This window comes from Aptenodytes patagonicus, chromosome 4 (assembly GCF_965638725.1).
Source record: "Aptenodytes patagonicus chromosome 4, bAptPat1.pri.cur, whole genome shotgun sequence".
Taxonomy (NCBI): Eukaryota; Metazoa; Chordata; class Aves; order Sphenisciformes; family Spheniscidae; genus Aptenodytes; species Aptenodytes patagonicus.
Window position 1 is genome coordinate 58873919 of NC_134952.1, and position 22007 is coordinate 58895925.

The 22007-nt window shown below is 43.8% G+C and overlaps 1 protein-coding gene across 4 annotated transcripts in view; it reads left to right on the top strand.

Annotated features, from left to right (window-relative positions):
• Positions 1-8353, top strand: part of NPNT (nephronectin) — a 53357-nt gene extending 45004 nt beyond the window's left edge. For all 4 annotated transcript variants that reach the window (XM_076336853.1, XM_076336855.1, XM_076336852.1 and 1 more), the window contains 2 exons: positions 3431-3687; positions 6336-8353. In XM_076336853.1, coding sequence (XP_076192968.1) covers positions 3431-3687; positions 6336-6431 — 353 coding nt within the window. In that variant the 3' untranslated portion in view covers positions 6432-8353. The remainder of the gene's footprint in view (positions 1-3430; positions 3688-6335) is intronic.
• Positions 8354-22007: the final 13654 nt, after the last annotated feature.

Genomic DNA, 22007 nt, shown 5'->3' on the forward strand with positions numbered 1-22007 from the left:
TGTATAAAAATCGAAACTGAGGATTCCCAACATGAAAGAGCAGTTGAGAATTTGCACTTTTATCATAGCTGGTATCTTTACAATAGGAATGTCTCTGAAGGAGAAGTAAATGTATTCAGTAAAAGATTATCTGTCTTAAAAGAATCAGAAAGAACAAAAATGTGGACTAGAGAACAACTTTTATTTATGGGGAAACAAAGCTTATTTTTCAAACAACCATGCAAACATAATTATTTCTGTATTACTAGCAAAATTATAGAAAGTGCTGGAAATAGTCTTTGTTCTGCTGCCAATATAATGTTCTAGTTTAACCTCTCAGTTTGATTTTATTGAATTCTGCTCTAAGTTGCAGCAACCTGTATATAGGAAAACTGTTAAGTAACTGGAAGGAAGGCAAGTTAGGTGCTCATAGGCACAGACTTCTGAAAAGGGGTATCTTTGGGATGGTAAAAAGCGACCTTGCAATGAACTTTACAGGGGAGCGCGTACTAGCCACTTGCAGGATAGAAGACTGGCATGGGCACTGGTGGTCAGCCAAAGCAGCAGCTCCCCCCACTTGCACACCTCTGCTGGCGTAGTCCCAGCAGAACTGCACCTCTACGCTGCTGGAAGTTAGTTGTATTTTGTCTCCTGTTGATTTTCGTGTATGGCACCGGGAGGTTGGCTGTCCTTGCCTGCGTACCCTTCCCCCAGCAGCGCTTGCCCCACAGCGCTGGGGATTAGACACACATCTCTGGCTCCCCGTAATGATGGGATTACTTCATACCCAGAAGAGCAGCCTTTGAAGTGCACAATGCTTACATTGTGTGAGGGGATGGCAGACTTCGGAAGGAAACGCGCTCTCAGGCGGTAAAACATTATAGGTTAAGTCGAGGGAGGGTGAGGGCACCGAGAGCGATTTTCCTTATGCACCACCTCATCACAGATGTCTGTCCTTACACTGCCATTGATGAGACAGTCGTTTGCCACCGTAGTGGGTGACCTGGCACCTTTTTCAGTCTGTTTAGCTGGCTAAGTGGAAGTGCTGTCCTCACTTACTGGGCCTCCCCACCCACAGGCATGCTCTAGTATTTCCTATGCTCCTTACAACACTTAAAAAGTCTCATGAATGACTCGGACAGCAGAGCTCCTTCCTCCTGCAGATGAGAAAACAGGTAGCTGTCTCCTGCTTGCAGACTGGCATTTTAAAAAAGATTACACGTGATTCAAACATCTTTTTGAAACAATGGATTTAAAAATGCTATGATTCTGAGAAAGTAAGTCACTCACTCAAAGCATATTCATTACCTGTACTCAAAAATTGTTAATACATATTGAGTTCCAGAACTATGATTTTTAACTGGCTTTTTTTTTTTTAGACTTTTTTTTCTCCTGCGTTGCTTCCCAGTCAGGGACGATCTCAGCTTTCTGTTTCCTGTGTATGTTCTGCTGCTGTTGACATAACCTGTTAAAACTAGTCCCTTGAAGTCATCCACCCCCTCCCTCCTGTCTGGAATACCTTGTTGCAAGGATTTATTTTCACAGCTTGTTCCCGAGTGTTTGCTTTCACCTTACAAAGTTTGCTATTTATTGGTTTATCAGAATCTGCATTTTGAAAGGTGCCATGCTGAAGCCTTATAAGCTTATCTTGCATGCAGAAAATGCTGATTTGAGGGGACCTTTTCCTGCAGGGGCTTGCCTACAGATAGGTTGGCTTTGTGCTTACCTAAATCTGTTTCCTATTGATTGGATTCAGTCACTGTAACTATCTGAAACAGATGCAGTTAATGAATCAAGTCAGTACTTTTATAGTGATATAATTGTATTTACAACAAACAGGTGCAGTTATTTAAACTCTGTTATGCTTATTTTAGCAGTTAGTGACCTTGATGCAAAAACAATGCATTAAAAAAAAAACAACCAAAAAACATCCCAAAAAACTTTAACAGATGCCACTTCATGCCCAAATGCAGATCTGGGGCCCCAGACAGCAGCATACTACTTTGCTTTGTTAAATCTCATTGAGACCAAAGAACTTAAAAACCTATGAAGAAGTAGTAAATTGGAGACAAGGTTGGTTTTTAAGTGTGTGACAAGCCCTGGTACATTGTCATTAAATCTCACAGCTTCTGAGGGAAATCATTGTGGCTTTCAAAAAACAAAGCTCTGGTTGAGTAGTAGCAGGGTGACAATTTAAATGAAAAATATTCTTCTGTTCTATAATTAAGTAAAAACTGTGTATGTCAACAGTATTACAAACCCCCGATATTTCTACATCATCGGTTTCAACTAAGGAGCCTAAATGCCACCTTTACCTTAAGTTCATTAAACTTGGATTTTTTGATTAAAAAAAATTTAAAAAATGTGATCTCCTTAAAAAAGATTCTTAGAGTCCAGAGTAAGATAATTTTTTTTTTTTAATTTTTGGTTTTTAAAAGTGAACCCTCCTCCCTTTGGTAATTTCAAATTGTAAAGTTACCATCCACCTTGCAAAAGTTTTAATGAAAAGTACAAAGAAAAAAATACAGGTGTGGGTTTCCTCCAAGATGTGAAGTCTCATTTATTGTAGTTTTGAGTGCCTATGTGAAAGGGTGCGTGGGACTTACGGAAGTATATGCCTTTTTTTTTTTCTTCTTCTTTTTTTAGGTTTAATGGATGTTGTCATACCTGAGATCCTCTACTTTTCACGTTCTAGGTGTTTTTATGAAGGCACCTTTTCTTCACATATGATCAGAGATGATGATAGGGTTTTGAATTAAGTATGTATGTTCACTGACAACTTGCTACTGTTAGAGAAGACTTCAGGGAGTGTATCAAGTTCCCAGCCATTTGGAAGTCATTACTGTTTCTAGCTTCCTGTATCTAATCCAGATTAAGACTTTAAATTATGGCTAAATAAAAAGGCTATCCGTGTTTGCAAATGGATACACTTTGAGACTTGACTTAACCTGTTAACACAGTTCCCAAACAAAAGGAAAGGGACAGAACCGTAGCTAAACTACATGATAACATTTATGCTGGCCTTCTCATTCACCTATCCAATAGCAAAAAACTGCGGCTTATAAGGTGCATAAATGTAGATAGTAGCTTTAATGTCACTGTGGGTTTAAAATCATGAAGTCAACAAAGGGTTGTCAGAAATGGAGGAATACATGAAATTTTCATTTTTAAAAGAGGTATTATTTGCTTTGTAAAAAGAAATTAGATGGGCAAGACCTAACCTGGGACTAATGTAAACAGAAGACCAGCACTGTAAATCTCACTCTGCAGGAGGCAGACGCATCAGTTCTGGTTCACGTTCCAGCGGCTGTATGCCTTATTTAAGACTCACCGGACCTTATGGAGCCCTTTTTTATTTTTTGATTTTTTAATGACTCTTGTGCATTTGGTCCTGCAACAGACTAGAATTTAAAAAAAAAGACGACAAAACTAACTACTTTTTCTTTTACAGGGGGACAGTATCTTACTATCTCTGACCCCAAAGGCAAAGAAGGAAGAGTAGCGCATCTTATCCTGCCGTTGGGTCACATGGCTCAGGCCGGTGACTTGTGCCTGTCATTTAGGCATAAGGTGCCTGGACTGCATTCTGGTGCCCTCCAAGTCTTTGTAAGGAAAAATGGTGCTCACGGACCAGCCGTTTGGGGAAGAAATGGTGGCCATGGCTGGAGACAGACACACATAACTTTACGAGGACTAGGCATCAAGAGTGTGAGTACCGACGCGTGTGCTGCCTTCCGTTTTTTTGCCTGAGAAGCTGAAGACACTTAGATGGTATAGCACTGGACTGTTTGTCTTCTGGGTCCAATTTCAGCCTGTGTTTTACTTCTTTGTTCCCTGCCAATGGAATCACATTAAGGATAAGAGAGCCGTTGTGGATTTTGTCCAATTAGTTTTTCGCAAAAAAAGAAAACAAACACCTACAGCAATAGACACATAGGAAACTGCAAAATAGCCTGTACTGAGCTACCTCGTAGAGCCTGTTTTCAGGGAATCACCATGTAGGAAAGAGCAGTCTAATGAACAGTGGCGTACGTACATGGATTTCCAAAAAGCCCGTATCAAGATTCCTCATGAACAATGCTTTAAATAATACAGTGCCATAAAATAGGAAGAATCATCCCCTGTGGATTAATAACTGGCTAAACCAGGGCAAAGACACTGAAAATAAGTCATTTTTTATAATGTAGGGTCATTACATGTGCAATCTCACATGGTTTTATGCTCTTCAACATACTTGCAGCTGATCTGGACAAGGAGGTAAATGATGACCTAACTACGCCAATAACGCAAAATGGTTTAGCGCAATCAAAAGAAGCTGTCTGAAGTGCCATGGAGAATCTTCTAATACCTGGAAATCTTAGAAACATTGGGTGATAAACTGATATATCAAAAGCTCAGTATTTTTCTTCAACCCCTGCTTAGCTTTGAAGGTAGTTGCTATTTCAGATCTGAAGAAGAGGCTTGGGTGCTTCAGGGCCTGTTTTGCTCTGACTTGTATCAGGTGGTCTAAAAAAAGCTCACACATCATAATGTTTATAGTGGGAGCAGGCTACAACACACACAGTATATGGTTCTAAAATTAATATTAAGGCTATAATTACTGCAGTTAATTCTCTGAAAACTTTACCTCAGCAGAAGTAACAAAGACGCCTGACCTCCTGTTAGCTGTAAATGAATACCAGGCTAAGAATGTGGAAGTTTATAGCAGGTGAACAATATATTTGCCCCATTCTTACCCTTTTCTGCCAAGTTTAACACTTCTCGCAATCCTCAGGTCTGTCTCACCTTATGGGGCAGTTCATTAAATAAGTGTGTATTACTAACATACTGTCTGGCAGAAAAGCAAATGAGTTTTAGAGATGGCAAACAAGACCAGCAGCTCCCCTTTGCACTATCCCCTGCCCCTCCTGACCACCTCAGCAGCAGCTGTCAGCGTGGCTCGCCAACTGTAACCCATCGCTTGGTCCACAGACCAGAGCTGCCTCATGGCACCTTACAGAACGGTCGAGCTTGGGATCTTTTCCAGCCAGCATGGGGAGCCTGGGCTGCTGACCTGAGCCACTGTGACATTTATTCCAAGGATCAGGGAATGAGAGAAAACTCTAGGTAAGCAGGGAAGGCCTCTGCCACAGAGAAATCAGGAAGAAACCAGGTAGCTTTATTTTCTAGCTAATTAATTAAAAACCAAAAGCAACTAAACACTAGTGATTTTAGGGGGGCCTACTGGAAACCTGAGGAGAATATGAATGGAGACCAGAATCCTTCATCACACTTTCCAATGAATTAGCTCTGTGTAAATTATTTCTAAAGCACACTCAAAATCACTAATTTCTAAAAAAATAATTCATTTATTCAACAGAGTTGAATAAAAAATAATTTTAAATTCTTTTATTTCTAAAAAAATAATTCAGTATATTCAACACAGAGTTTATCTGACCTCCTCTGTTCCTACTCTTTATTTGAAAGCATGCTTTCAGCAAGCATCTGAATTATTTTTAACTACACAGCTGAATTTCTGATCTATGAATCTGTATTAACTCTTTCCAGCTCAGTGAAAACAGCAGACTCTTACAAAGTTTTTCTGTAGGCTTCGAATAATTTTTAAGCCATGGTCAAAAACACTGGCTGTGTTAAACAGTTCAGGCTTCTGAATCTACAGCAGTAGCGCAGGTGAGCAATACTGATTTATGGGAAGTATTTCTTAAAGTCAGCTGGCCATTCTGTACATTATCTCTGATTTATGCTCCGGTCCTTCTAGTCAAGCTTTATATTTGTTGAATGTCTCCTACTCAGGCTAAATCTGGACTGCCAATGATCTGCTTAACTCCATGCCCAAAGTTCTGCTGCCATTTTTCGAGGAGCCAGCGCTTCTGTAGATTACCATGAGTCTGCAGGAGCCAGAACGTGTTCAATACAAGATGGGTGTTTCTAGTTCCCATAACTAAGGCAGCTGCAAGGTGCTTTAGCAATGGAAAGCTCCTCTATTAGACAACATTTTTCAGAATACAGAGGATTTTATGTGTTTGCCATGAGGGACAATGAAAACAGTGCAGAGATGATACGTGGAAAGCGCCCGAGATTCTCTTATGTGGAAGTTCATCTCACCTCAGCAGATGGTGCAGCTGGAGCAACTCTGTCCTGAACTGCTGGTTATTCACAAAGATCCTGCCAAAGTGAAGAAGGGAGAGGGTCAGAAATGGAAAAACCAACCATAGTTCTGAGCAGAATAAATAGGCTTTTGCGAGTCGGTTATGAGTGCCTGAGCTTTCTTACGCTTTTGCTTTCTTACTGTTGAGACCTCTCTCAACCAAAGCTTCTTTATTTTTGCACTCAAATTGTTCTGTTTCTCTTCCCAGGTTATATTCAAAGGGGAGAAAGGGAAAGGAAGAACTGGGGATATTGGACTAGATGACGTGATCTTGAGGAGAGGACGCTGCTCTGAAGAGCATTAGCAAAGACAATGGACCAGCACAGTCATCTCCTCTAGCCCTTCTCGTGCTATTCCTACCAAGCTTTGAAACGGAACTGCACAAAAAAGAAGAAAAAGTTGGAGAGTGACAACTTCCTAGTGGTCTGCTAAGTGCAATCTCACCGAAACTTCACTTAAAACCATGGAGAGCACCTCCCAGGATTCAGGAACTCCAGTCCCGTGCTGGTTGTTTCTATTAATCCTTACCCCTAGTTCATATTTCGTATGTGATAACTTTATCCCCTGTTAAGCCTGGTGAGTGCTCACACAAAGAGCACTTGTGAAAAAGGGAGAAGTAATTACAAATGGTGGCAAAAGAAAGCTCCAGCTCAGAAAGTTTTAGTGTTAACTGATATTCATTATCTTCCCATAGTGCTACTCTTTCATTGATTAGATTTGATAGACAGTGGGATTGATCTAGCTTCAGAGTCACCTCAAGATTAGCAGAAGCCTGGACCTGAACTTTGGCTTACTGCCGTTGACCTTTGAAGAAGGGTTTGCTTCATATTAAATAGCATTTATTTTGGTGTTGCATCTGTATTAACAAAAAGCAGTTATATAGAGTAGGCACTGCATCCTGTAATATTGCTACTGCTGTTTTGTGTATATGTGTATGGTTATTAACATATTTATGTTTTTAATATTTACAGACTCCAGCTGCAAGGCAATTGGCAGCTGTGCTTTCTTATTGTACAAGACAGGAGCTCAGCATATTCTTTGATCCCGCTGGTCGTGCCAATAGATAAGTTACCAAAGTCAGTTAATGGTGCTCATTGAAAAATGCTGGTGCAGTTTTTCATGTCATAATGTGCTGAAGGCAAAAGACCCAACCCTTACCTGATAGAAACTGGCATCCGATAATGCTGTGCAAGTTTGCATTTCGCTCAGGAGCAAGCCCTAAAGGGCTCTCGATCCTGCAAGAAGCTCCTGGTTCAGTTGAAGACCGAGCAGCCTGGAGAAGATAACTTGCATCTTGTAAGATTGAGCCCATTGACACCGCCAGGAATGTTCCCTGCCCACAGGTGGTGCGAGCCCACGCATAAGCCAAAAGGGCAGCTGCATTAATGCTGTATGAACAATTCAGACCCTGAAATGCCTCGAGTCATCTTTGTCAAATGCCCATATTCCATCCAACTCTTCTGTATAGAATAAACATTTTATTCTTTAGAACTAGAACAACTACTAGCTCTAGCTGGAACTCAGTATTTATCAGAACTTTGGACTAATTTTTTAGTTATGGATCATGCGCATGGTGTGCAGTTTCCCAGGGAATTCTTCTGTTTGGTTTGGGATTTTTTTAAATGAGGAATATCAATCGTCATCATCCTTGCTGCTAACAATTCTAAATTTGACAAAGTAATTGAAACATTTAAGAAAATGACAAAAGATTGATAAAATGTTGTTAGTGGCGCAGCCTTAAAGCTTCAAAAATGTATATATAGAAGAATTAGGTCTCGGCTCTTTCAAATACTGAAATGCAATGTAAAATAAATGTCAGCTTCATAACATGTTATAAAACCATCATTAAAAAAAATTCACGTTAAGCCTTGCACAAAGCCCACAGAGACAAAATTGCAAGACTATGAGAGGTCGTATTCCAAACCCCTGTTTCTGACAAAGTTCTGTTCTGAAACCGTTTTTCCAATTTGGCCCCTAGGACAAAGCACAGTCTGTATAGCAGAAGTTTATTTGACCAAACAGATAGTCTCCTGCAAAACTGTCTCAAGAAACATTTTGAAAAGGAAAGAAACAATGCATTTGTAAACATTTTTAAACTATTTCGCTTCAAATATGATCATGATCTTTTTCTCTTACGTTACTTTGTAATATGTCAGAATATTTGTGAATAGTTGAAATACCTTGTCCTTACTTTGAAGTAATCAGTAAAGGAAGCTGTTATTTGCTACTAATTGGAAATCTTGTTTTCATTCCTGGATTGGAAGTCTTATTTTTATTGCAGTGAAATGCACCAAAAGATGACAATTCGACCAAAGTGAAGTAGCCCTTGCTACCAGATTTAAAAATAAAAGTACATTTCACTGTAATATGACATAGAGCATTGTATGTATTATTCAAAAGGAAGAATGACCATTTCCAACCTAGCTTTTTTTAGGAACAGTTTCACAGGTAATTGAAGAGCTTCTGCAATAATACAAAATGTCCATTTTAAAAGCGGCAGCAGCTGCCATCGTTCCACACACTGCTGAACCTGCACAAACTGTGACATTCTTTGGCGTCTAACAAGATTAACACATTTTGGTCTGGTTCACGTACAGTGAATGAAGATGGTCTTCACCACATATTAACCACACCTTTCTGAGTTTGAGACTCCCTGGTTAAAATAGAAAATCTATCTCCTAGCTAGGCACGACTGAAAGTTTTTTGCCCCTTTACAAATGGCCCTTAGAACCCAGAACTTGAATGAATTCAGACGGTAAGCAGAAATAAGTACTCAGGTGACACAAGGAGGATTTGGGGTCTCTGTGTCTTACGAATGCATTTCATCGTTACAATCAAACAAGTTACACCGTAAAGCCTTGTTAACAACTGAAGTCGCAGTGGACATTGGGACAGTCTTTGCGAGTCTGGCTCCGAAGGGCCTGCTCTGGCTGTCAGTCACTCACCTCTGCAGCTGGTTGTGCCGTGACGCTGTGCGTGTCACCTTCTCTCAGTGGTTCCGAAGAGACGAGGCAAGGTCGGTCAGTGGTTCTGTTGTGATGATCCTTCTCCAGCTCTCGCCGCGCCTGCCCTTTCAGGCAGCTCCACACAGCCACGCGCCTCAGCCAGGAGGGAGCTGGTACTGCCATTTTCATGTGAGCCTCAAGCAAGAGAGGCGGCTGTGGCATGAGGTCTTCCTATGAAGTAGGTTATAACTAACTGCCCTTCCTGCTTGGGGTTTAACAAGTGGGTAACTGTGCCAAAAGAAATTCCTGCTTAAGTGTCTTAGGGAAGCAGAAGAAATTGCACTAAATTAACATGAAACCATTTAGCCAATGTACTGTATAACCTCTTGCCAGCTTATAATTTAATGTTTTAAAAAGACAAGTGAAGCCTTTTTCCCCAAAAAGGATTGAAAATAAGGATTCTTCATAAATTACAGGTACCGTGACCAGTGGCAGTGTGCATTTACTGCATTTGCTGACATCGAAGTGAGTCCCCAAAGAAGGGACTGGTACAGGATTTTGTTTCCAGGTTCCATTCTATACAGTCACCTCACCTCTCGCCAGAGCCACGTCGTTAAGTCACTAGTGAGTGCTTTCAATAAACCCCATTCCTTCTGGGGAAAAGCTTCCCTGGGTTTCCTTCAATAAATTACCCTAGACTTGGAGGTCAAAACATTGGTTTTAATACAGTTGGAGATCACAATAACCACCCTAATAAGAGTCAGATTAGTCACGAGAAGACAAGCCTGAGCAGGAGAATGCCAGGTCTCTCTCTATACGTCCTATTATAGGTTGTTCCTCCCTGCAAATGAGACACAGTAAGTGTCTCAAAGACTGCTAAAATCAGACTTTGGATCTAGCTTTGCGTTGTGACAGTCACCTTGAAATCTGTTCACTCTGCGTTTAAAGACAGACAGACAGACAAGCTAAGCTATAGCTGTCTGTCTTCAAAATTTTAATTGTGAATATTTGTTAGAAAGATAGAGTCATTAATTGTCAACTGAGGCCCAGTTAAATCCTATGCAATTTTTATTTATATAGATCTATATCTCAAACACCAAATTATCAAAGTTTTCCTGGTAGGTAGAACGCTTTCTTACCTGCTGTTTTATCCCCATGTCCTGTAGCCACACAAGGTTTTACAACTTCAGATTTTCCACACCAATTAAAAAAAAAAAAAAAAGATGAGCAATGCATTGGTGTAAACCTGCATCTTTAGAAAGAAAGAATAGCCGTTATGGTGGTAACTTCCAGTGGTGGTTTGAAAGAACACAGAAACCTCCTCGTGCTTTGAAAGTTAATACATTCTCAGAGCACACCTACTGCTTCAAACTGACCTCGCCATAAGCGAGGAAATGCTTTATTTGGTTGAGAGGAAGATGCCAACGGACTGAAGGTCTTCAGAGGACACAAAGACACCTTTAACAGCACAGACTGAAGCACTTGTAGGGTTCAGACACCAGCTCCGGGTAGGTTTTCAGGCTTACAAGTTCAAAACGAATCAAATCACATTCTAGCTGCTCTGCTCTTACCAATTCTCCTTGCGCGCTCGTATGACCTCTTCCGAGCCCAAACCCTGTTCCTTTGCTTTGAAACAAATTGTCCTCTAGACAGGGCTCTTGCTGGTTGCTTTGGGCTGAGATAGCCTACTTTTTTAAAAACAAATGGTTTATTTTTTACTTACCTCTCCTCTTAAACTTGACAAACAGCCTGGGTAACATTACTGAGATCAGGATAGCAGTTTCTTTTCATAGCAAATAACCCAATTACTGGATCTGAGCGCTCACTGGACTGTTCGTGTTAGGTTGCCTTTTTTCTCCTAAGAAATCTCTAATTTAACTCCCGAGAGCCAGATGGGATATCATGCTTACACATGCTTGATACAAGTCAAAAGTATAGATCTATCCCTCGTTTTCTTAATAACATGTCAAACAACGAAGCAAAGGGGACCTGAATTTTCTAGATAAAGACAGAAATAATTCCCTGCTCTATAGATCAGGCACTCCCCATCATTATTTTTCCTCACATTGCTTCCCAATAGCTGTTAAGAATCAACTAATTCTTTCTTTACTCTGAGTAATATTTAACCTCATTCTGTAGTACATGGGCAGATTTTTGCCACTTTACTGTTTTCCTATAATCCAGCTATTAAAGGACTCCCCAAGACCCAGGAACAAGGCTCTGTTGCCGTCAGACCACTCTTCTGCAGGTATCACAGACACCACGTCCCCAGAGCAAAAGGGACATCTCTACAGCATCTCGGTACTCTGTGTACCAGAAACATTATATTTAATTGCATGTACATACTGTATATGCATAATTGCATGTACCGTGTGCGTGCGCACACGCATGCGTATTGCGCCCAGTAGGCTGAGGCCAGTATTAAGTGAGCAAATAAGCCAAGTATTTATCTAGCACACAGAATAAGGATGCCCCTCTCTGTGATACAGCCAAGTCCTGCCTTCCTCTGACCACAAGATAATACAGCACTTTTCCAGTAATTTTTGTTAACCACCCACTTTATGACCTTTTACCTTCTGTTCAGGCCAGGAATAGTCCTCTTTCACACTCTTCTCCCAGGTTTTTCCTCGTCACTCATTTCAACAGCCCATGCTCTCATTTCAGACTCTCATCCAGAATCCTTTTGATTGATTTTGATCCCGAGTTTGGCAAACACCTGGAAAGACAAGGTAAATCATGTACTCAGAGAATGATTTCACTGCATTTGCATGCAACACCAGTGCTAGAGTTGGGGATTGCCACTTACATGGGATTTCAGGGAGACACCATCGTTGCTCTGATACCTCTGGTGCCCCAGCAGAAGAGGGGGACCACATCACCTCTTTCCTTGCCTTTTGCCCCTGCCCCCCCTTTAGGTCAAAAACTCAGAAATGGACTCACCAGATTTTTCCCCTGTGAGGATGGTCCAAGACAGAATTCCCCTCTGTATGAAGCAGGATTACTGCGGCATGCATACGCTCCGGTTCAGTACCTGTGGCTTCTTACTGCAAACAACAACAAAAAGCCTTTCAAAGAAAATTGGTTTTGAAACAACGAAAGGACTGGATGTGTATCTTAGCGAGTGTCCATCTTTCTCCTCTTCAAGGAAGCTGGTAATGTTAGGCTTCCATAGACAATGCAAAACCTCTCGGGTCTGGCGGCATAATCACAGAATACTCCACTTGGTTTACGAAAGATTCTTCTTTCAAAATGGCTCAGTTTGTAATAATATTGACTTAATTAAGTCTTTATGAACTCCACAGAGGCCACCACTTTATCAGTCAATTAAACAGGCCTGGGACTGTCCTCTGGCCCTGAGGTTACATAGCACATAATACCTGTATCCATACTATTAAATCTATATCCGCGCATCCATACTATTAAATCCCCTTCTCCCCAGTGGGGTGTCGATGTGCAGTCTATCTGTGGACAGCTGACCCCGGGGGTGAGCTGACTGCCAGCCATGCCAGGAGCTGTTTGGAGCAGAGCTGGCTGGTGAGGGCTGACGCCGTGCCAGCGTTCGCTGGGAGAGCTGGAGCCTGCGGGGCTCAATGGCGCTGCAGGTCCCGACTGCCCAGGACGGCACCCGCAGAAACAGCCCCGAACCCACCCAGCCACAGCCCCATCTCACAAGTCCTAATTTAAGACATGAGAGGTGTGCCCTGCATACTGTAGGCAGGTGAAGAGAAGGCTCTCTGAGGACACAGCAGTGTGACATGAATAGTAAAACACATCCCTTCCTCCAGAAATGCTCTGCCAACCCCCTGACGCAAACGCACACTGTTTGCCTGTCAGTTTGCGCAGCTGGCCTGCTTTTAGCGTGGCCGCTTTGCAAAAAGTACTTTGCAGACCTTCATATCCAGCAGAACCAGCAAACAAGAAACCAGTCATCAAAAGCCAGAGCTAGGGCGGGTGGCATCAAAGCAAGAGGAGTAAGCACAGGGGAGGGGGAGAGGTTGCTGTCCCCCACTGCCCCACGCACTACCTCTTTCTACACAGACACCACCAATGCTGAGCTGCAGCTGTGGGACAGTCTTGCAAAATCCCCTATGAATAAAACCCCAAGGATGTTCGCTCATATCCACCACCCCCACACCAAGGTTCGGTCCCTAGCAAGGGTTGTGACTGGTGTCCTCAGACATGATCACACCTTCTTGTACCCCTGGGAAAAAACACTGACCATGGCTACAACCCCCAGGTCCTGCAAGCTGGTGATATCAACAGGGGGACAGACAGCTGTGATTCTTGGCTGTACCTCTAAGCTGCTCTTGGCCCACGCAGCAGTCTGACGTGGGAGGAGAAGGAAGAGTTGCCCTTGGTCCCCCTCCTGCTGCAGCCCTCGAATGGCACCTTGCCAGTCTTCCCCCTTACGGCATGTTCCCCATCCACAGAGGAAGCACAAAGGGAAGCCCCACAGACACTCCCCCTGGAAAAGCTGCACAGTTCACTCCTAAACCACATTTTCCTCCGATCCTGCATCTCAGGTTTTCACTCAGCTGCTCCACAGCGGTTCTGCCAAAAAAAAAAAAAAAAAAAGAATCACTGCCAATTTAAAGTATGTTTTTACATGATTTTATTCCCAGATGAGCACAATAATACACGTGTAGCACAAGTGCCCAGAGAACAAAGACAAGCAGCCAAAAGTATGCCCTGATATGTGATCGATAATAGATCAAAGGCAACATCCAAATTTTAAAATAAGAAAATAATGCTGGCTGACTTAAAAGAACAAGTCTCTTGCCTATTATTTCACTCCAGCAATGTTGGAACTTACTCATTGGATCTTAATACCAGTATTTCGGGATGCCAAGTGCAAGTAAACTTTCTCCCCTTTTTCCAGACCTTTCCATCTAGATACAAATACTGAGAGTGGCACGTCATTGAAATGCACTCTCACATCCCTGGTTTCAGGTCTAGCACAAGAGCAAGAGCTCCTCACCTGGGAGCTCACGTGATGTGTGCCGCCTCAGCTGGTGATGACACCACCAGAGTTCTCAGCAAAGACCATCTTGACATCCAGCCCGATGTGAGTAGAGAACTAAACCCAAATAAGCACTGAGCAGTGCCAGTTATGCTTTTAAGTGAGGAAAATAACTGGAAGACTGTCTAAGGCAAGAAATTTGATTGATTAGCAGGATTCAGAGGGGTGTCCAAGAGAGACACTTTGACTTCCATCCCTCTCAAATTCTGAGTTAGCTCAGGAAATGCTGTCATCTTACCTCAGTTTCTTGGACCAGCTGGAGGACAGGAGAAGTTGTGATCCCATAGGGCTCTTCAAGGTTCCCGTGCCCAGACAGGATGTTTAGTGTCCCCAAATATCAAATACACGTGATTCTCGTTATAGTCTAGGGGATCCCTTTAGTCATTGTGCCTTGGAGTGTATAAACAGGGCTCGAAGACACTGAAACTGCTCACTAATATTAAACCCCACAACTCTATAGTGTACAACAATTTACACAGAAACCAGGCACCTTTATTGCATAGTTAGAGGTGTCATTAAACTGTGAGCAATTCAGTTACCCTCCTGTCATATGCCTCTGGTTTTATCCTGCTTATAAAAAAATATTTTAGTTGGCTGAACTCCATTACTGAAGGCTGGTGGCTAAAAGTGAGTGATGTTTAACTACCCACAAGGTACATCAGGCAGTTTTGTGGGGTGTTAGGAGACCTCGGCACTCTGGCAGCTTGGCTGCGTACTAGCAAGCAGCCCTGGCACACTCACGCGCTCGCTGGGAAACTCACTGTGAGCTGCTCTGCCAGCTTTTATTGGAGCAATTTGTTTGCCAAATAAAGATATGTGACTGGGGCTTGAAAAAACCTATTTCATTAATATGAAAAACAGGCAGAGAAAGTACATGGTATGTCAAGGGATGCCTTCATCACCTTATGGCTTTTGATCCGCTTACATAGGTGATTAGAGGGCTAGACAAAAATTGTAAGGGTTCAAATACGGCTCGGCCACAGAGCTCCAGTCCACAGGCCTCCCACTCAGGCTCTTCGTAACACTGTTCCTCATCTTCTAATCAGCCATCCCCTCCCAGGGCACCACTTAGTCCAAAGGGTGTGTTTGGCATCGCAGCAAACACACAAACGATGACTAACCCTCCGTGGCTGGCTGGGACCGGGTGGTCCCTAACACGTGCTACTCTCTTCATTTTTCTCTCAGGTTTTGTCAGAGGTATGAGCTGTGCTACTAAAGACATCGGGCAAATTCAAACTTTCATGTTCCCTGATGAAGGTAAGGGGGAGATTTTCCTTCCCTGACATGCAAGTCTGCTTCCTTCCTAATGAGGGACCCTCAGCAGAGGAGACCCATTCAGTACCACCAGCAGCACTAGCTGCTCCGGCTGAAATCCCCTGCGTACTGCAACTAGGTCCGAGCACACAGGTAGCAAACTGCACAAAAATCCCAAATAGGGCAATATCCTGAGTGTGTGGCAAACAGATCTGAACCATGACCCTTCAAGAGGCAACTACGGGTGAAGCCACAGGAGGCACAAATGGGGAATACAAGCAATCCTGCAACTGCACTCACCAGTATGGGGCTGCAAAACAACTGGACTCCATTTCTGGCCCTGAAACGCACTGACACACACTTCAACTGGTGAGTTTTCCAACAGCCAGCCTGCCTGGGACAGCCCAGGAACACAGCATCTCCAAACCACATGAGGCTGCCAACAGTGACCACAAGGTAATCTTGCAGCAGGCAAAATAATACGCGAGGGGGATTTTCAAACCTCACTATTAAAAATGTCCTTGGAATGATGGCTGCGTCTCGACACTCAACATGGGCAACTCATGCTTCACGTCTCAGTGATGGGGCAACAACTCCCTTAGGGGATGTGTACGGACTGCACAAACGAGCTCTACCCTTTGATGACCGCGCTTTTGGGAAGACAAACGTCTTGCACCCGTAAGGGAACTGTACAGAGCTGCAGCAGAACAGGCACAGGCTGCTCCAGTGGGCTCAAGCTGTGCCCACCGGCCTTTCAGCCAAGGCGTGAGGCTGCCCAGGAGCTGCCTGAACACGTTCAAGGGACCAGTAGGAATTTTCTCTGTGTACCTCTCCACACCCCTATTTATACTGCTGTAAGTAAGGTGAGTAAACTCACCCACGTGGCACGTAAGAGAAGTGGGCAAATGCTTACGTCGTGCACCCAGAGGTAGGTAAACGCCATTTACTTGAACTTACTTGCAAATCCTACTGCTACATGCTGTCCTCTTGATACACAGAGACAGATCAACTAGCCTAACCTGCAACAGCAGATAGTTAAAAGCAGCAGCACAATTAAAAGCCTCCATTATCCAGCATTACTGAATGGGGGAACCTTACAAACAAGTTTAATTTGTCTGTAACTTCCAGAAGCCCGGACCTCTGACTCAGCCCTTTTGCCACCTCCACAGTCAGGCAAGGCACGCTGAAGACACTTCAGACCCAGCTGCCATTGGCTTCTGTGGCACAAGATCAGGTCCTTCGTTAATACCATACAAAACACTTTGCTTCTGATTAAAATGAATCCTCTTAGCTGCTCAGAGCAACGCATCCGACTTTCTCTCCTGAACTGCTGAACAGGGCATCTAGAAGGCTGCTGTACAGCAAGTCAAGAAAACCAAAAAAACGTTACAAAGGAACTTGGGCAACCATGAGCAAGTAGATCAGACTCTGATGAAATCACCACGCTCCCTGAGCTGTTCATATGTGATTTATCTCAGTTGCTAGTTAATTTTTAACAGGCCTTTCCCCTGTCCCTTGCCAAGCAGTTGGCAAACTCACTGCAGAGGAGCCGCATGTGCTTCAGTAACAAACATCCAAGCAGCGTTTCAAAGCGGATGTAGCAAATGGAGTTCTTACTCCAAGGAAGAGCTGTTGTTTAAAATCCTATTTCTCCTGTACCTGAAAATGAACAAACTCTTTTGCCTACATCAAAGAACTGAAATGCAACATCCCTCCCTTCTCCACCATATTCTGCTTTGCGCTACAGCTTTTTTTCTTCCTACCTAGGAACAACGTGTCATTCCTCTCTCCTACACAGTGAGCTCTACAAGGCTCCAAAGTAGAGTCTTTAATCAAACAACAGCTACCAACATTCAAAGTCTTTTACAAAGGGCATTTGCACCAACACTAAACCAGGGCAGCATCAGGGCAAGACAAAGGGAGAGCTCTTGCAGCCTCACATTTCAGCACGTTACAGTTTTGCTGCAGAGCTTCCAGTCTAGCCCACAGTGACACCAACTTGTCAAAAGCTCTTCAGCAGACCTACCAGCAATTTTATAAGCACTATACTTGAAATACTGGCGCACTCACCTGCAAAATGCAAACCCTCAAGCCGCCTCCTCTGGTTCCAGTCATTACAAACCCTTTGGGCTGGTGGAGAGATTGTGCTGCTCGCAATTAGTCCCAGCTGAGGACTCTAATCCCTGGGCAGAGTGCAAAGGCAATGCCCGCTGCCCAGCTGCAGCCCCCACAGCTAATGGTGCTCCTGCACCAGGGGACCCAGTGCCAAGCCAACACCACTCCGGGTGGGCCCTAGGTGTGCCATTTTCCCCCAGTGGGAGCTGAGGTCTTGTTGTGGTTTAACCCTAGCTGGCAACTCAGCACCACACAGCCGCTCGCTCACTCCTCCCTGGTGGGACGGGGGAGAGAATCAGAAGAGTAAAAGTGAGAAAACTCATGGGTTGAGATAAAGGCAGTTTAATAGGTAAAGCAAAAGCCGCGCACGCAAGCAAAGCAAAACAAGGAATTCATTCACTACTTCCCATGGGCAGGCAGGTGTTCAGCCATCTCCAGGAAGGCAGGGCTCCATCACGCGTAATGGTTACTTGGGAAGACAAATGCCATCACTTCGAACATCCCCCCCTTCCTTCTTCTTTATATACTGAGCATGATGTCACATGGTGTGGAATATCCCTTTGGTCAGTTTGGGTCAGCTGTCCTGGCTGTGCCCCCTCCCAGCTTCTTGTGCACCCCCAGCCTGCTCGCTGGTGGGGTGGGGTGAGGAGCAGAAAAGGCTTCGATTCTGTGTGAGCACTGCTCAGCAGTAACTAAAACATTCCTGTGTTAGCAACGCTGTTTCCAGCACAAATCCAAAACACAGCCCCATGCGAGATACTAGGAAGAAAATTAACTCTATCCCAACCAAAACCAGCACAGGTCTCCAGTGGGATAAACCAGCATGGGCACAGCCTGCATTAACCCAGCTGTGTTGCTCCGTGCACACATGCTGGCTCGCATGGGTGTCTCTGCACGGCATGACGGCAGGCAGCCATGGGTATCACAACACCCGTATGCCTTGCCACAGAAGGGTTTCTAACCTCTGGCAGGACCCAATCCTGCCACCACTGCCCCGGCTTCAGTTAGGGCTGGAGACCCCAGTGTGAACAGATTCAAACCAGGTCTCTAAAATCAAACTGGAAGAAGCCCCATTCGCCTCTGAGCCTTCATGGTTGGGCAGCCCACAAAGAACAACCACCTGAATTTATACAGCCTATCAAGCCTGCACTACCCACCCCGCAGTGCCGAGGCAGCCCTAGCAGCCGGGATCCTGACACGTACCCACGACTGACAGCAGGAGAGCGGGCACTGGTGTTGCTTCTAAGCATAACCAAGTCTTTGATTAAGCAGCAAGTAGCTAAGGCTGCGAATTCAGAACTGGAGCCTTTATCTTGCCCATGGTAAGTGTGTGTGTGTGTACGCTTTGGAGTTGGATGCACTCACGGCAGCACACTGTATGGGGGTACAGCTCCCCATCCTCTGCACAGGTTGCTTCCTCTCCCCCCCCCGCCTTTTCTTCTTCTTCCTCCTCCTCCTCACACAACTCTCTAAGTTTCCCAACTGCACTTTTCCTCTTACCCTCCAGTTTGTTCCAGGGCCCCAATTTTTTCTCTCCATCTTCCAGCTCTGTGTTGCTGCTGTGGTCTTGAGCTTTTGATGAAAAACAGGCTACAAAGCCTTTACCCTCAGCTGCATACTTTTAAGTTTAGCCCCCCCCCTACCAGGAAGATTCACGTTAGGTATAAAGCACTGCACCTGGCAGCGTTTGCCAGATCTTGCCCAAACAATAATAAAGTTTCTTTGCCTCAGGACCTGCTGAACCTGAAGACTGTTTTCTCTGGCACAAGAGGCCAACTTACTCCTCAAGATAAATATTAAGCAAACAAGAATTTTTTTACTTTAGGAACTAAGAAGCTAGAACTTTTTCCTGCAGCCACAGTCACACCCCTTGTGCCTGCAATGCTGAGCTATTTTTAAAAAATTAATTCCTGTGGTATTTTCCTAATAGCCATAAAGCAGCAGGGCATTCTTTCAGACGCACATTGCTGTTATTACTCCATCTATGCCTCATGACTATGACCTTCCAAATTCAGAAAGATTAGCCAGCTGTCAAAAAAAAAAACCCCAACAATGAAATTCTTCTCTTCGTAACCTTTCCTCTGTCGCTTGTTTTCCCTGGGCAGCAGCTCAGACCTGGCAGGAAACCATCTTTTAGTTCCTGCCCTAAGACTCCATCGCATCTTGGGAATGTCCAAGTTCTGAATGTTGCAACTTGGACCTTCTGCAAACTAAAAAAAGGAAAGAAAGACTTGTACCTCTTGCCAATATTTCAACAAGCAAAAACAGTGAACCAAAACCCAAGTGAAGTACTGTTGCCCATCCATGTAATAACGGCACTTTCTATACCTGAAAAAAATACCATTAGTAATTTAAAATGACCAAGGGGCACCAACATCAGCCATTCCAACAATCATACTGTTCTCTTCATCTCAGGACATGACAGGCAAATTGAGTTTGTGACTTTGCTAGTAATTCTAATAAAAGCATGAAGTCCACCGCAAATTATGATACAGACCCGTATCAGCTTGGGGACCTCTTGTTAAAATAGCATTCAGAGACAGAGTAGTTAGCTGTTCTCTCTCCTCTGTACTTGTTCCCTGGTTTAAAATACAGAACAACATTTTTTCTAAGACTATGTAAAGATAAACAAAGATTAAAATTAGGGCAAATATAGCCTTCCCCTGATTTCATTGTCTGAACCCTCATTAAACTCCTCAAGTAAGCAAGGTCAGACCCCATCTATTTTCTATTCATACACACAATTTATTTCTGCTTGCCTATGGTCCGTGCCTGGGGAGAGCACTCCCAAGCAATCAACCTTTCACTCCCAGCTCCTGACCCCATTCCTTTTCTCCCATCCTCTTACATTTCCAGCCTTCTGTTCATCTACTAATGGTGAAATCAGCTTTTTCCTGCCTGAGCCAAGAGAATAGGCAGTGGCAACATGCCCTTATGAAGAAGAAATTGCCTCTTGCCACGTTTTCTACCTGCCAGAGCAAGTCTGCAGGTGTCTGTCCTCGCCCTAACCTGCTCCGTTGCTGTTGCCCTCAGCACCACTTGTAAGGCCACAAGATGTGGCGAGATCCAGAGCAGGCTCTCGTGGCTCCGGTTTGCATCTTGTCACACTCCCCCTGCTACTGCAAATGCACCCGGAGCCAAAAGCCTCTTTCAAGTCAAAACCTAACTTACTGACACACGATGAGTCCGCCAACTGGTAACAGTGGATTTTGAAATTTAAAAAATTTCCCCTGCGTGTTAATGCTCTTTTCCCTCTACTTGATGAGTCCATCTTCAAACTCTGTCCTAGAGAGGTGTTGAAAATAAGATACGGTGAGATACATGCAGGTCAGAGCTTCACCCACTGGCACAGCCCATCTGTGCCACCTCCCTCCTGGAGCTCAGCTCCTGACTTCAGAGACGGCAGGACTAAGCTTAGTGCTACCGCTATGCTAGGAAAGTACATTTACATAAATTCAGCTGATAGCAAAGTTATAATAAAGGTTTTAGTTCAAATGGTGCTATGCTGTTTTTTCATCAGCTGATTTTCCGGCCCATGAATTCCAGCATCATTCATTTACTCAGAAATAATATTTAATTCTCACGTATGTCAGAATCACAAAATTTACTATGCTTCTTCACATCAAAGTTAAGGAAAAAATAGGTGATGGGTTGCAGAGCTGTCTAACGCTGAACACTAATAATTGCTGGATGAGAAAACGACAAACAAAAAGTTATCAACAACAACTGGCTAATTTCAGAGGGCAAAAGGGAAGGACTTCATGCAACAAAAAAAGAGCAAAATCCCAAGAGAAAAAAGTAAGCATTTTTTCCTCCAGTCAATATTGCTTACAATAATTCCAGTGGTTTATCTACATTTCTAGACTCTTTATTTGTTCTCCCAGACATTGGAAATAAAAAATAAAACCAACTTTCGCTCCCCTCTGAACAAGCTGCAGTGAAGTGCAACAGATGACAAGCTGAGTGTGCCTCTAGCAGGCGGCCAATTCCAATACTGCACCTTTATTTATATAAGAGGAACAACACATATATAGAGAGATATTTTTAATATATATATTACATATATATATATAAAAAAAAAAAGCCTATTTTTGCATTCAGGTAAAACATGTAACAAGGGTTGCTTGAGAAGTGCTGCCAAGGCTGGTCAGCGGTGGGAAGGCATGACCTCCCGAACCCCTCCCTGGGGCTTGCTGGGGGAGCCGGCGCTACCTAAGAAGGAACAACCTCCCCTGGTGCCAGTTTTTCCCCATTTCACAGGTGCAAATCCTCAGCAGTTTGTCAGGCTCTGCTTGTTATAACAAAAGCCTTCAGTCTCCTGACATTTTAAAAGGGTTCAGAGAAACATAATGTGAGCTAGTTAAAAATACCATGTGGAGTGTGTATACCCACCCACCCCACGCTAAGCCAAAATCACAGAAAGCAAAGTTTGTACAGCCTAATAGCTCATCCTGCCTATCCCCCCTCCCCTGCAGGACTCCTCCAAAACAGTATCTGCTCTGTTGCCTTTCCTGGTGTGCTTTGAAAGCCCCAGGTGACCCCCTCC